This window comes from Molothrus ater, chromosome 4 (assembly GCF_012460135.2).
Source record: "Molothrus ater isolate BHLD 08-10-18 breed brown headed cowbird chromosome 4, BPBGC_Mater_1.1, whole genome shotgun sequence".
Classification (NCBI taxonomy): Eukaryota; Metazoa; Chordata; class Aves; order Passeriformes; family Icteridae; genus Molothrus; species Molothrus ater.
Genome location: NC_050481.2, coordinates 30,820,449 through 30,837,425, shown reverse-complemented (window position 1 = coordinate 30,837,425; position 16,977 = coordinate 30,820,449). Strand labels below are relative to the sequence as shown.

General features: G+C 37.6%; 1 protein-coding gene across 1 annotated transcript; it reads left to right on the top strand.

Moving 5' to 3' along the window:
- Positions 1-200: 200 nt before the first annotated feature.
- ASIC5 (acid sensing ion channel subunit family member 5) lies at positions 201-16,398 on the top strand. The gene is made up of 10 exons (XM_036382968.1): positions 201-240; positions 2,448-2,754; positions 5,012-5,243; positions 6,369-6,488; positions 7,401-7,550; positions 8,124-8,271; positions 9,760-9,816; positions 11,901-12,069; positions 15,464-15,555; positions 16,199-16,398. The coding sequence occupies exons 1-10, from the start codon at positions 201-203 to the stop codon at positions 16,396-16,398; spliced, it is 1,515 nt and encodes a 504-aa protein (XP_036238861.1).
- Positions 16,399-16,977: the final 579 nt, after the last annotated feature.

Genomic DNA, 16,977 nt, shown 5'->3' with positions numbered 1-16,977 from the left:
TCAAAATTATCTCCTTCACATTGCAGACTGTGCTAATAAAAGGCAAAACATAGCAACCCCAGCAGGTAAATTACCCAGTCCCGTGTGTCATTGAGAATCACCTCCCATTTGGTGTTCTATAAAAGCCACTACCTGGCAATGATCACAGTGGTAAGGCAGCTTCTTATCCATCCCTTCCTTACTGAAATAAGCACGGCCTCATGGACCAGCTCAGGAGATTCATTCAATGGGATGCCAAAGGTATGTAACTAGGTATATTAGAGTATTTTACCAACAGCTTTGTCATTTGTCATCTTGTCCAAAAGTAGCAATACCTTGTACCTTTTCAAGATACAACAAAGAAGGGAGAGCTGAAAAAAGCTTGTAGAAAAAAAAATGTATGCTTACTTAAGAAATTTTAAAAACCTTTAGCTATTGGCCCTCTGTGTAGTTAGAATAAAGCTAATACAGTTTTAACTAAGCAATTGCTAAATAGCATTTTCTAAAGAAATCTGGAAGTAGAGTAAGGATTCTTTAAGGCATTCACAAAGTAGTGCTAATGAAAGCAGCAACATGCTACTATTAGATAATCCTATACATTAAAACCAAAACTTCTAATGTTTTTCTCAGGTGAAACATCATTTTTACTTACTACTATTTACTGTACTAGCTATGCACAGGAGGAGAAATACAGCTTAGCTTAATATTTGCTTAGATTCATAGTTACACCTCTGCTACTTAAGGTAACTAGTGTTTTTTGAAGGCACTTGGCTTCTATGTAGGGACATGCTATCATTCTCATACCTAGCACAGTGCATGCAGGAGAAATAAATAGTCACAGCATTATCCTTGGAGAAAAGGATCTGATTTGCCTGTGATCTCTTGTTGGAGTCTACAGGCAGCAGATGCAGAGATGTAGGAGTGTAGGAATGTACTTCTCCCTCTGCTCTGTTTTGGGGAACATGCAAAGAACTCGTCCCACTGTCCACGTGCTAGTGAGAGAGAAGCCTAGAGCAAAACCAGAAATCTTCTCCATTCCAGTACGATGTACAAAACCACACATGGCTGAACAGATATGCAGTGGGCTCCAGTAGTCACTAGAGCTTGGAGAGAAACTTTTGAATGGTTTTGTAGTGGAAAACCGCCTGATGATAAAACGAGGTCAGAGTAAATTACATAACATTGATCAAAGTACTTACACAGACCTTAAAAGAGCAACATAAAGTAAATTCTTTCCCTTCAGAAACATTTTGAAATCCAGCACCATCTGGGATTTCATTATCATGGTCCAGAGACTGTGGGCCAAAGGAATGCCCCAGAGTACTGATGTGGTCACGATGTGGCTGATGTAGCTCTGGCAGATGACTCTTACATCCCTTTGTTCCTTTGCCCAGCTGTAATAGCCTTGAGTAACTCAGCCTTAAAAAGGCTATATTCTCTCCCCACCACACATGCAAACTATTAAATCTAATTTTTTTATAAAAACAGAAGAAGGGAAGCAATTAATTGCTGTTAAACACTGATCTAAATAATACATTTTCATATATTAAAAACTGTCTCACAAATTTTCTTTGATTTACTGTTCTTATGGACTTACTTAATGCCAAAGCAAAGTAGTGGATGGCAATCCATAAAAGAAGCACTTTGCAAAAAAGAGTGATCCAATCTTGACAAGGTACAAAAAGAGGTCTCATGAAGTTTCCCTCATTTGGATATTTTGGGAGAGAAAATAATGTTTATATACATGTCTAAAAGATTATTCTGTATTAAGCATAGGAAAGTTAGTGCAGTTCCAGATATTGACTACATTCATTATTGTTATAGCCCTTTTTAAACTTTAAAAATTGTTTGGTTTGGTTTATTTTAATATCAGTTTATAGAAAACATGATACAAATGAAAACTAAACCCATCCCATTTCAGAGCTATGGAATCAGACAAGTGTGAACCCAAGAAAATGAGATTAGATATTCTTTTGAACCTGCAACCTTCCAATTCTTATCTTGAAAATTTTAATAGTGAAAGAGTGAAATTCCCTTTCATATCATTCATTTTAAACCTAATTTGTCAGAGCATGTGTGAAGGACTAGTCCTTTATGGAGTTGTTACTGTAAAAATTAGATGTTTAACTTTTCTCATAAGCTCACAGCAACGTATGATTTTAGAGCCGTGAGGTATGTCAAAATCCTATCTTTCCCCCAGAAGTGGAACTACTCTTAAATTTAAGTGCTTAAACATTTGTGGGCTTGAAATACTGCAAGATACACTTTATACTCAGGGCAACACCGAGCCCACCTCTTAGCACACAATTATTCCATCCTCAGAATCAAGTTCATTACTTAAAGAGAGAATTTACAATTAAAGGGAAAATTTACATCAGAATTATGTGGATTCCTTTTTTTCAAGTGATGGTTAAAGGCTATTTTTTTTTTTTTTTTTTTTTTACATTTCAACTTCGTTCCACATTCAGGAACACTGGAAAAGATACGGTTGTGTTTTATAAAGAAACTGCTGCCAAATTGGGAAGACAGAAGGAAGTATCATGAGGAGTTTGCCTCATCCACTTCATTCCATGGTGTGCATAACATTGTCCACAGGCAGAGCAAGGCTCGCAGGGTGCTGTGGCTGCTGGTGGTGGCAGGCTGCCTTGCCACTGCTGTCTGGCAGATCTGCAGCCGCTTCATCTATTACTTCAGCTGGCCAACCACCACTACCATGGTGGTTCAGTACGTGGAAAAAGTCAAATTCCCCGCTGTGACCTTCTGCAACTTGAACAGGTAAAAATTATGTTTGTTGTTTGCTCTTGAGACACAACACATCTTTATCTGAAAGCAGTCAGGTTCCACAACCTGTTTGGACAGATCACATAAACCAAGGCAAATATGGCTATGAGGGACATGTCTTCCACACCACCACATGATACTTAAAAGAAGATTAAAATATGAGAATCAAGAAAGGGAGGTTGCTTTTATAATCTTCCCCTTCCTTCAGATGACATGATTTTTAAGTTTCACAACAGAAGTTGGAATAGAAAAACTCTGGTGATAGTGTTCTATGTAGGAGTGTTGCTTTTCAGTGTAACTAAGGGACAGCCATCAGCCACACTCAAGTTAAAATAAAAGACAAGATTAACAAATGATTTTAAATAAAAACTTCATGCAAAGGTAAAAATCTTAGGTAAAACAGATATTCCTTTTTCAGAGGTGCTCAGCCTTTACAACTCCTGCTGATGTCTGGAGTTTTTACAGGAGGAAAGCATTTAGGTTCTTTGGAAATCGTGTGTCTGAACTTCACTAGAGATTTCTGCATTTGAAGACAGTGGCCAACATTCAGTGTAGCCAATTCAAAAATAATTTAATAAAGTTTTGGTCTGATTTTTAGAGCAAAAACATAATTTAGGAACAGTTTTAGAAACACAGAAAGTTTATCCATATTTTTTTTCTCAAAAATTAGTATGTGTTCTCATTTTCCACCTTTTGCTGGCAGAATTAGCCAGAAGCCCAAGCCTTAGAGGCCTGGAGTCGTTCTGCCTCCCTCTGCCACCTCCTCATTTCCTGCATAAAGCTGCCCTGGGTTACACACATGATGTGCACTGCAGACAGAAGTCCCTCTGACTGCAGCGGGCTGGCTGCTATAAACAAGCCTCAGTTCTTGTAACTATAGCAGCAGCACACTGTAAGGAGTCAGCCACTGAGCACAGCATTTTCCCATCTAAGTAGCAGTTTGCTGCCGTACCCATCTGCCAGTCATGCTGTGCTTGTCCTCCTGTTTTTATTAACTGGCATTTTTTCATTAGCAGGACAAAGAGGCACAGCACTCCCTTTGTCTTTATTTTTTGACTCAAATTTAGTGGTGAAGAGCTGTTCCTACTAACTTTCCTTAAACTGGGGCATTAAGATCTATTACACAAATATGTTACATTAATACATTTTAAAAAATAACTTTATAACTCTGTAAAGCCTTTACTTCAATAAAGAACTTCAATGCTGTACATAAGGAAAGCACCATCAAAATCTCATCATGTTTTTGAGACTTTTCAAGTGGATTCAAAGATCACCTTTGATTTAAACCACCATGCCACTAGCTCAGCTGTCTACAGTGGGGTGTAGTGCCTTAGTAAACCAGGTACATGAGACTACTGCAAATGTGCTTAGAATTCAATTTCCAAATTAAGGAAGACAGCTTTTTTTCTGAAAGGGACACCTCCTCTCAGTTAGGTTCCCACATGTAAACTCAATTGTTCAGCTTGTCATCGGTTCTACTAATCTGGTTGTTGGCTTATGTGAATGGTTCATTTTTGTATTTGCAGGGTTTCCAGACAAAGGAAGAAATGATGGATCTAACTTCCTAATGGAAGGAACATGGGTCTAACTCCACGTTCTTAGAAGGCTAATTTATTATGATACTATATTATATTAAAGAATACTATACTAACTATACTAAAGAATACAGAAAGAATACTTACAAAAGGCTAAAAGATAAAAATGAAAGCTCGTGACTCCTTCCAGAGTCCCAACACAGCTTGGCCCCAATTGGTCAATGAGTGAAAACACTCACACCAGAAACCAATGAAACAATCACCAAACACATTCCAAAGCAGCAAAACACAGGAGAAGCAAATGAGATAATATTATTTTCCTTTTTCTCTGAGGCTTCTCAGCTTCCCAGGAGAAGAATCCTGGGCAAAGGGATTTTTCCAGAGAATAGGACAGTGACAGTTCATTTACTATGAGGATTTGGGTTTTAATGTTTAGTAAACAAGCACACACAACAGAAATATTTCCTATATGACTGACCAGAATAGCCATGGGAAGGTGTATATTTGCTGTTTCCAGATATGGAAGATACAATCCTAGAGATAGGGACCATGTTGTTTGTTCATGTTGTAGAAATCAAACTGCAAACTGTTGGGCAAGAATCACTTACAGTTTGTGAGCAGACAGCAAATTGTGTCACAGTTTTGTCAAAATTAGCCTTGAGATCAGTCCTATAACTACAGAATCCCAAGCAATTCTTTCTCTTTCTCATTGGCAGGTTTCAAGCTCATGCTGTGAGCAACCTGAAAGTAATTTTTTTAATTTGGAACACTGTATCTGCAATTCTCCAAAAATTTGCTATGGAAGACAAATATTCCCAGGAGTTAAATGATTTCCTTCTTGGGAACCAGAACTTCAGCATCAAAGACTTTACAAGGAAAAATGGGTTTTATCTGAACAGCAGCACATTGCTTGAATGTGATTTTTTTGGAAAGCCATGTTACCCACAGGTAAATATGTTTATTTTATTAAAACAATAATACAGAGAGGAAGGGGATATATTCTTTATACTCAGCTTAAAATATCTAGCTTTGCCACCTGCTCCCCTATGCTCTTTTACAGTCAGAAAATAGAGAACAAAAGTCCTGCTCTAAATTACCCTGAGGGTCTCAGTTCTCCCACTGACTACAGAGGCAGCCTGCTGGACTCTCTGAGCTGTAAGATGGGATTTCAGTTTAAATTGCTCTCTGCCTAATGCCACTTCTGCACAGACAGCAGCCCTTGAAAGCTGTCATACCCCCAGGCTGTATCTAACAACCTTTTCCATCAGTGGCCTACAATGAAGGACAGTTTGAACCAAGTTTTTTTACAGCCCGTGATTCTGTGGTTTTGTTCTTGAGGTCAAGAATACAGACAGCCAGGGTAACAGGAATTTTAAATCTTGAAAAGAAAATTGCCCATGTTTGGGAATTTGGGATGACAGCCAAAAAATATGATCATCCCATTTTTATGTCAATTCTGCTGTAAAGGAATTCCCAACTTAGACAGAAACTGTGAACAAAGAAGTCAGGTCTATATCCTTTCAGATTCATCTAATCTTAGATATGCTGTAGATTCTAAAATTAGGCATTAGAGACTTCTCTTAACTGGAAGACACTAGTGCCAAGAACTAAACTAAAGCAATGAGATGCAGTCATATTAAATTACAAGGTGGTTTCAGGAAAACATGCAAATATTGTACTTACATATGTAACATGACATTTAGTTTTGAAACAGTCTTCACTAAGCAGCTAATGGAAAAAAATTAAAATTTATTTTTGAATATATAATTTCTATATAATGTAACAGGTATAGAAATAACAGAATCTCATTAAATTATTCTGAGCAGCTCATTAGTATTAATAAAGAATGTGAAATTCTTTCTTTAAACTTAATTTCCTATAGAAAGGGCTGAAATACTTTTGAGTATTTCATTAAACACCTCTTTTCTGATTGTAATATTGAGCACTTTGCAAGAAAAATAAAACAAAATAAGTCAACAACTCCAGTAGTCCCTTTCTTGCATTGTAATTAACTAAGGAAACTACAAGTGTTCTTTCTTTCATTTCACCCTTCCTTATTTTCCTTTATTGAAGGATTTTGAACATGTGTTCACTGAGTATGGAAACTGCTTTACTTTTAATCACAATGATCTTTCAGCAAGAAGAGTGAGTTTGTCTGGAAGAGGCTTACATTTGCTTTTTGATGTCCAGCAGGTACAGCTATCCTAAGGATTATAAGCAATGAATCATGTACTAACTTATAAATTAGTGGTGGGTTTTTTTGTTTGGTTTGGGATTTTTGTTTGATTGGGTTTACACAGGCCTCCAGAATTTCATGCACAAAATTCAAAATCAAGACTATTTCCAAGTGAGAGTGTATTTTAAAGGAAATACTGAAACAGAGCTTTAAAAAGACAGAATTATTAGTGACTCTGTCCCCAGCTAAGGGGAAGAAGGTTGTGAGTGAGCATACACATGCACTGCTCATCCAGAACTGCAACATGTCATCAGAAGAGTGATTTAATTTTATACAAGCAGTTCATCTTAATAAAAGGCCCAGAAGGAAAGGTCACCTGGTGTCAGTTTCTATGTAGCACCAAATTTTAGTTGGAGCAGCTGCAGCAGCTCAATGCCAGCCAAGAGCCTTTGCACTGTAAATTGTTTCTGACATCAGAATTGTCTTTGGCCAACAAAAAGGCAGAACACAGGGAATATCACCTTGTACGAACAGGGAAGAAAACTAACAGATTGATAAATTACTTAGACATTGGCTTTTCTTCTCTAGGAATTATGAGTCAGGAGTGAAAGATTCTGAAGAGAATAATGGAAAGCTTAGCGAAATGTGATGGGTAGTTGCAAGTAAAAGGAACAAATCTCCAAGTTATGAGTAAATGCTAACCTATGACTTCTTGTATTTAAAATTGGGGATGCCAAAAAGAATAAAAAGGTTAAAAGTTTATAGCAACTGGAAGGAAAACCACAGAGATAATGAACAAAGGAAATTCAAGTCAGTTTGCTTCTGTACTTTCTTGTAAATTGCCAAAAATATTACTAAACAGCGCAGTACCACAATAAATATGGCTAAAAGTTAGCCAAAAGTACTTTAAACCATTCTTTTTATATCAGGACAAATTCACTGATGAGCCTGCCCTTGGTTATACTGATGCTGGAATAACTTTTGTTGTCCACTCACCCCAAGAGCTGCCGCACTTTGATGGTTTAGGTTTGCTGACGCCAGTGGGGACGCACGCGCAGGTTGCAATCCGCCAGCTGAAGGTAAGGGCTTTGCCCAGGGCCTGGAAGTAGTGTTTGTCACTGTCTCCTATTCTCTTCTGAAGCACTAAAAATGAATCAGACATTTTGGAGTGTAAAATATTTATATGCCTTAGTGAGTCCAAAAAATAACATTTCCTCCAGACACAAGCGAAATTTGGGAGACTATCACTGGTTTTCCTAATTTCTCTATCAAATTGTCTCTATCAAAGTCAGCCTTTATTTCCTGTAACTTTACAACCTCATTGACAGATAATGAAAACAAACACACCACAGAATTTCTCTATCAACACTTTCTGCTACCATTAAGGGGGTCTCACATTCCTAGCAGAATTCAAGTGGAGTAGAGAACCATTTTACACTAAGCTGTCTAATCAGGCCCTACTTTTGCTTTGAGAGAGGGGAGATGAATTTTTAATCCCAAGAGCATGAACTGTAATTGCCTCAAATTAAATCAGAGTGTTACAGCTTGTGTCTTCAACAGGCTTCCTGCAGCACTTTAAAATGTGGAAAAGCAATACCAGCGTTTAAAACAGACCCCAAAAAATTGTATCTTTTGTTATTATTATCCTACAGTCAATTATCCAAGAATACCCATGGGGAGAGTGCAAGCCTGATATAAAGCTTCAGTACCACAAGATTTATAGTACTAATGGATGTTTGCTGGAATGCAAAGCCCGGTACATACAGGACTGGTGTGGCTGTTTGCCATTCATTCTTCCAGGTATTTCTCAGGAGTATCATCATAACATACACTGATCATTTTCCTGAAGACCTCATATGTTAGTGAATAGCCAAGGAGATAGAGCACATATTTGAGGGAAATCTCCAGTAGATATTAATTAAAATTCCAAGGAAACAAGCAAGATATTTGGTCAAGGCTAGACCTAGCATCTGGGTCATTGTCTATGCTTGGGATACAGTCTGAAAAATAGAAAGAAACATTTATGCCTCAGGAGTGTGAGACAGGTCTGTAGTCTTCAACCTGACTTCCTAAGGAGCTGGAACTAAATCCATAAGAAGGCATACATTTTCACACATAATCCAGGCAACTTACTTTGCAGGCAGGTGTTCAGCAACCACAGCAGAAGAGCTGGCTTGAAGACAGACTCTCAGGACTCCAAAATGAGCCACAGAAAGAGCCTGGCAGCAGCAAAGGCTCTACAAAGCCAAAAAGGCTGCATGAAGCCTTCTAATCATCTTCAAATGTGGAGCACCAGGTGCATGCTGTAATACTCCCCTAAAGTATCCAGGTTTCTTAATCACTCTAGAAATGTAAGGCACTAACACTGAGCTCTTACACCTTTTCACCATTAATGACAATACTGTCACCTAAAGCAACTCTGGAACCCAGATCTCTGCTCTTGCACCACTTTTTTCACAACTGGTGGGCAAGAAAGCCACTAGATCACAAGAAAGCCTGTACTGACACATTGCATTTTTTAAATATGCTCAAGCAAGGCAGAATGCTCTTACTAAAGGAGGCCCACTAATGTGTAATCTCTAGCCTGTTAGTTTGGGAACCCCTGGGAAAGGAGGTTGGCAGTCTTCTGCAAACTGGCATGGAAAAGGGGTTGCCAAGACAATTAAGTCTGGGTCTCCCATGCCTGGGGTGACATCTTTATACAAGGACAATTAGATAAAGGAGAGCAATGCCTTCTAGAACTGTGTGCTAAACTGCTACACCACATTTCCGTGTGATGGAGAAAAAATTTAAAATGGGGTGAAACTGAGGCCAACTGAAAATTTTGCTCTAGTTCATCATACCATCTTACATCCTGGATCTCTAAAAACTCTGCACGAAGCTCAGAATTTCTGCAGAAACACATGGGATGTAATCTCATATCAAATCTACCTTACTTTGGGTTGTTTTTTTTTCATTTCCACTAGGAAAAGCAGAAATTCCTGTCTTTAGCAAGCTAACACCAAGAGTGAGCCACTCTTAAGCTTAAAGGCAATTCAGGCTGGTACACATAATGAAGGTGTTTGCTCCAACAGCAGCCTCCTGGCTTGGTCTGTTGTGTCTCTTCAGCCTGTACCCCTCCTGGTGTTGGCAACTGCACTGTGCCCAGCTGAATTGATTTCTCAGTTGTGTAATCATTAACCTGAAGTGATGAGCAAGTTTTGATGACATTACATTTCAGTTTAGTACACATAGAACTAAAAGTTAGATGGTTAATTGAGGCTCCTAAATATTTTCATTTATTTTTAGGAAATGGAACAGAATGTGACTTGCTGAAGTTTTACAAATGTGTTTATCCAGCAGTCTGTAAGTAATAACTTCAGATTTCCAAGCCAATTACAAATAGTAGACAATATCAATAATGAAAATAATCTGAAATGGAGTACATCCCAGTTCATTTAATATTCTGAAAACAGAGACCAGACAGAGCATGAAATATATGCCCATTAAAAAACAAACCATACAAAAATACTCAAAAAAAAAGTGTCTGTATGTATGTGTATATATAAACTAATATAAGAATTTATTTTAGCAATCAGAAATGGTTTAAAATGAAAGAACATACAACTAATATGCTTTCAATTACCAAGCCTCTGGCTAGCATTTTCACATCTTCACAGTATCCTTCTAGATCCAATGTTGTATTCTTTGTGCAAGGAGTGAACAGTACGGTAATAACAGGTTTGTTAACAGGTAAAACAGAAATCACTAGCTTTAGGTTTCATCTTTTTAAAAGTAAATTATAAATTTTGAAAGCACTTGAAATGCAATTCTTTTCCATAAACAAATTATCTATGCACAGTGGGTATGAAATTTGTAAGTCACTGCAACAGACTGGAAAATACATAAAATGGTAATCTGAGAAGTAACTTTTCACAAACCTCAGAAAGCTTTATTTTTGAATTGGTTTGGTTTCTATTGTGTAATGTGACTCTGAGTGATTAGCAGACTCAGAAGTTGGTGGGGGGGACTGTTTTGATAAGGTGTGGGCAACATTCAGGCCAGATCTTCTACTGTGAACAATTACTTTTTTTCCCTGTAAGCTATTTTAAAATGGATTCCACTAAGTTCACATTCTTATATAACCATGATCCTTAAAAGCCAGTCATGAGGGAAGATGTATATTAATTTACTTAACAGATATTCTGTGACTGAATGTCAAAGAAACCACAGAGCAATGAGCAAAAAATGACCCCAAATTCCTCTGAAGGATGGACAGGATTCAGAGCTGGATCCCAGAAGATTTGTAGATATATGGTCTCTGGGATCTCATTTTAGGGGCTGACCCTCCTTTGACAGTGTCGGAGAGGCAAGACAACAAAATAACAAAATTGATCTGATAACAAAGTCTCAAGTAACAGCACACTTATCCAGTATCTGCAGGACCCAATAAGAGCATTATTTTAGCAGATCTAAGGGCTGCCTCTCCAGAATAAAATCCGCAACCCCAGCATCCCTGGAGAGTATTTCAAATCATCAGCTAACAGGCTGAGATATCTCTTCCTCTGTGCTTTGCAAAAGTGAGAAGCCCACAAGCAGAATGAACAGACACCACCTCTGCCACCCCACAAACAGGACAAATAGAGCATCACAGGCAGGAGATCACAGTACTCATCTCACAGTGGTGGCTTATGATTCAGGAAACATTTATGCCTTACAATTTTTCATCCACATTGTTTTTCTCTAGCTTTGCCAGATTTCTGTAATGATTATTTTCTGTAGTTCTTTCTGTAATTCCTTGTTAAGACAAATGGCTCCCCAGTTTCATGGCAGCCAGACCTGCAGTATTTTATGACTTCTCTTCAGTATTTGAGGAGACAAAGCTTTCCCTAAGCCTTCTTAGCTCTCTTGAGCCCAATTATTAAATGGCAGGCAGGGGTTAAGGTAAAGTGAACTTACCTTACCAAGGTTTTTACAGTTATCAGATGATAGAAGTACAGTTGGAACTGCTCTGGAAGCTCTTTCTGTGCACTGTAATGAGCTGGGCAGGCACTAGGGCATTAAGACCAAGGATATATACCTAAGTATTTAATTAAAAAGCTAGCACAGAACATGGAAAGTTTTCTGTTGTCTTTTTGCTTAACTGTGAGTGAGAAATAATAAGCACATAAAGCCCCAATGAAGGCAGAAAGACTTAGAGGTGCTGCATTTCTTTGGAAAAAAATGAGAAATATATCTCAACCCTTGTTTTTGTGTACCGGTTTCCCAAATGAAAATTGCAAACACTTACTTGATCCTTCTGTACTAGGAAGTATCCACTTTTGTTGAGATAATTAATCCACACATTTATGAAAGACAATTAAAAGTAATTTAGTAAGTATTTTTTTTAATTTTTAAACTGTGTGCTTTTTAAGAAATATTGAATAAAATTATTTATTCTGAAATTTCAGATAATATAGAGATAAAAGGATTATGTACAGTAGGAACACACAATTCCACTTGCCCTGCCCCATGTGAAGAAACAGATTATCCTACCACTGTCACCTATTCAAACTTTGGAGGAGAAAAAGCCATAAAATACTTTTCTACAAAACTGAAGAAAAGCTCAGAATACATCAGGTAATCTTGCTTAACACCTTGTCTAACAAAGAAATTATCAATTCCTTTTAACCATGGTGCAGAGTGTATGATGAAAATATGACCTTAAAAAGATATTCTTATGTGTGGTATTAATAACTGCCTGTGAGATAACATAATCTCTTGGACAAAGCTGGATAAGGTTTATACAAATTCATATCTATATGTATGTATGTATGTGTTATACACATACATACATTTATATATGTATATAATATACTTAGATACACTAAGACTGCATAACAAAGAATAGAAAATGCAATTACAATGTAATATTCTCAATTACCTTCTCTTTCACTAAACTCTGATGACATAGTTTTTTTATCACTGTTTCAATTAGGAATAAAAAAAGCAGGGTTATCAAACCTATTCACAATGTATTCATTAGAGAAAAACAATCTTCACACTTCCACAAATTCAGGCAATGAAAAAACACAAATAGATGCTGTATAAAGTTTTTCTCCTTTTAGCCTACTCCCAAAGGAAGTTTTGTAAATAGCTGAGGACCTGGGTTTTATTGTAGCAGCAATGCCACAGATTTAATAACATTTTCTATTGTTAGTACAATTCCTTAACACTATTTATATTATAAAAGTTATTTAGAAAATTTTTGATATTATCAGGTACCAAATTCTCACGAGGCAGCAGAAGAGAGAAACTGGATGTTTGTGTGTGATTGAAAGCCCTACTCAGAAACAGGAGGTGGAAAATTTAATACAGTTTCATACACTAAATTGCCTCTTGGTCATAGCCAGAGATGTCAGCAGTACAAATAAGTATTAAGGCAGGTGCTACATGAACTCATAGTATATACAACATGTTTATAAGCATTTATAATTATGTTTATAAACAATTATAGAACATTTGATTCATGAAATATCTATGAGTTTCATTGAGTTTCATTGTCCCAGTGACTGGTTTTCTCACTTTTGAAGGCATCAGTCTGCAAACGTTGACTGATATGTTGGCATATGTTTACACATGCACAGGAACTATACAAATCATAAAATGGTTGGGTTGGATGGGACCTTTAATGGTCAACTAGTCCAATTCCCCTGCAATGACCAGGGACATCATCATCTACATCAGGTTGCTCAGAGCCCAGTCCAACCTGACCTTGACTGTTTCCAGGCATGGGCTATTCACCACCTCTCAGGGCAACCTGTTCCAGTGTTTCACCATGCTCGTTGTAAAAGATGCCTTCCTTACACCTAGTCTGAATCTACCCGTAGTTTACAACCATTACCTCTTGTCCTATATCTACAGGCCCTATTAAAAGTCTGTTCCAAATGAACATTATGAAAATTAAATCTGTTATATACAAACAACAATAATCCCTTCAGGACATTTTATCTTTGTTGATTATTTTATTGTCTGCAAACATCACACACACTCAGTAATTATTCAATTACATAAGGGAACATACAAGAAATTCCCCTGTTACCAGGCCTTAACCAATAGGAATCCTGCCAACACATTAACGAGTACACATTTCAAACTAGAAAACATAGAGATGTAATTATTTCTGAAGATGGTATGAGGAAAAAGGTAAATATTTATCTGATAATTCTGCTAGCAAATCCATTACAAGGGCAGGAGACTTACTACAGAATCTAGGAGAATAAGATTATACATTAGTGCTACTTGCATTTTAGAATTTTCACCCAAAGAAATAGAAGTGATGACTTTGTATCGAAAATACTTTATTTTCATGACTACTGTTAATGAGCTCACTGTCACTGCCAAAGCAAAACCTTGTAGCTGTTACACTTCCGAAGAATCACAGGACGGTTTGGATTGGAAGGGACCTTAATGATCATCCAACCCCTGGATGGTTCCAACCCATGTGGACAGGGATACCACCCTCTACATCAGGTAGCTCAAAGCCCCATCCAACATGGCCTTGAACACTGCCAGGGATGGGGTATCCACAATTTCTCTGAGAAATCTGTTCCAGTGCCTCATCACCCTGACAGTAAAGACTTTCTTCCCAATATCTAATCTAAATCTACCCTGTTTTGGTTTAAAGCCATTCCCCTTATCCTATCCTTACATGTCCTCATAAAAAGTCCCATTCTGTGTTTTTTGTGAGCCCCCTTTAGGTACTGGAAGGCTGCTGTAATTTCTCTCCAGAGGGTTCTCTTTTCCAGGCTGAACAGCCTCAAGTCTCTCAGCCTGTCCTCATAGGTGAGGTACTCCAGCCCTCTGATCATCTTCATGGCCTCCTCTGGACTCTGTCTACATCCTTTTCATGATGGGAGCCCCAGAACTGGACAAAACACTCCAGGTGTTCCATTCTGCTCCTCTACTTCACTCTTGAGGACCTTCCCTCAATGTTCTGGCCACTCTTCCTTCGATGCAGTCCAGGCTGCCTCTAAGGGCTGCAAGTGCACATTGCTGGTTTGTGTTGAGCTTCTCCTCAGTGAACACCCCAAGTCCCTCCACTTGGGGCTGCTCTCATTCTATTCTCTGTTCAACCTCCACTTGTGCTTGTGCTTGCCCTGATGCCAGGTTCAGTACTTAGCATCTGGCCTTGCTGAACTATGTGAGGTTTGCACAGGCTCACCTCTCAAGCCTCTCCAGGTCCCAGGTCCTGGGATAGCATCCCTTCCCTCCAGCATGTCAGTCACACTACACAGCTCACTGTCATTGACAAACTTGCCAAAGGAGCCCTCAGTGTCACTGTCACTAAAAAGATGTTCAACAGTACTGGTCAAAATATTCTACTTGGACATTGAGGCATTGACATTAAGTGTGGAGTCAGTTTTTGTGTCAGTTTTCTTCCAAACCCACTATTTTTATATTCCACTTAAGACTTAGGCAGAGTCTTTCTATAGACAAGATACCATAAAGAGGAGCTCTTCACTCAGTCATTACACAGGTCTTGCTCCTACTGAGATTTACCTACTCTTCCACTTTCACAGCAGGCAAGAATATAATTAGGTAAGTGAAGCTACTTGCAGAGGGTAGAACTGAACATCCAAGTTTAGGACAAGCACTGCTCTGCACAAACATGCCAATTGAAATAAGCACAATTAAATATGCAGTTCCATGTAATCCAGAGTGGTATGCTACACTTTACTTGACATTTCCGTTCAAGTTTCTCTCAGTGATCCTTAAAAAATATCTAGATCTAGAGCATAGTACAGATCTAGAGCTACCTTTTGAACACAGCGGCAAGATCTACTCCTGCTAAACTGCTGTTGTTATTTAGATTTAGGGTTTTCTCTTCTCTCATGCAAGTGGTGTGGACAAAACTCATCTAAGTTTTTTTAAAGACACCATCCCTCTCCCTGAACTCAGACCATGACAGATGTTGGTAAAAATGAGCAGCACTCCTGACTGTCTCAAGTAAACTCTATGTATTTGTCACTAGGCAAAACCTTGTGCGTATTGAGATTAAATATCACGATCTGAGCTACAAAATAACACAGCAGCAGAAGGCTTTGACTATCTCTGAGTTGCTTGGTAAGTGAATGCTTAATATTTATTATTGATTAATAATTAATATAAAACTAGTAATTTTAAAAAACCACCAGACCAAAAAAAACCCCTGATTTTTTAATTCTCTCACCCCCTGAAAAAACTATAAAAAAACCTATGTGGGCTTCTGAACAAGAAGCCACAATTTTTATATATAATAGTAGTAATCATGTCTGTCACATGGTAATTTTTGATACTGTCTCTTGTCATTCCATTAAAGAATCCATGGTATGGACAGCAGCTGAGAGTAAGAATTAAGTTTGGCACTAGTGTGTGGTTCTGTCACAGACAGGACTGTAAGAACAGTGACATTTTTGGGGATTTGAAGAGGTGAGGGAGAACATGGGAATGAGAAGCAAGGGAACAGCTAAAAGGGCATAGAAGTAGTAAATATTTTAAGTATCTGTTTCACAGTAGGATGTCTTGTGTTTACTTGCTCTATTTAGAATTTTCAAAAACACATTAGTCCTCTTCAGTAAACTTTCTTAATAATATTAATTCTGTTTTCCTAAAGTGATGGATTATGTATATTGAATTTATGCAACACTTGAGCCTGGCAGGGTTTTGTTTGCTTGCTAGACTAAACCAGATGCTTTGTATGACATATGTTTATTTCCTTCTATTACAGCTGATGTAGGTGGCCAGCTTGGATTGTTTTGTGGTGCCAGTATGATTACAATCATAGAACTGCTAGAGTATATTTTTACTAACTTCTGTTGGATGTGCATCTTTCTTCTTTTGAAAGCTCCTGAAATGCCTCAATGGAACAATCCATCCCAGAACCAACCAATGCAAAAGGGAAAAAAGAGGAGAATACAAGAATGTTAATGGCCTGTGGAAGTTCAGAACTAATTGGTTTTGCAAATTCCCTTTCTTTTTAAGATATAAAGGAGACTATAATATTTTACACTGCCCCCTTCTCTGCTCTCCTTATTCTCCCTATTATTCCCTAAAATAATTTAACTGTGCTAAATAACTTTAAAGAGTGCATTTCACAAAGTCTCACTTTCCTTCTCATATAAAGAAAAATGTAATCTTTAACTTTTATTTTAACAAATTCGTTTTTTTAAAATAGCATAGCAAGTGATGCTGACATATGATACAATTTAGCATTCATAACCCAGATTTTATCTTCTGTGTTTTGAGTGATGAGAAATAATACACATGCCAAATTATCTCACAGAAATTTCTTCACTACCATAAATATGGAGCATTGCTATTCTCAAAATGCTGGTTCCTTATTAACAAGTTTTCTAGTGGGTTATCATTGTAACATATTCCAGTGAAGAATATGGTAACTTCACCTAAAACAATCAGGAATGTGCCTAATAGCAATAAAATTTACAGTACTATCTGTCTGAAACACATCAAAAAATCTCATCAGTCTGCCAGCTACTACAGAGAACC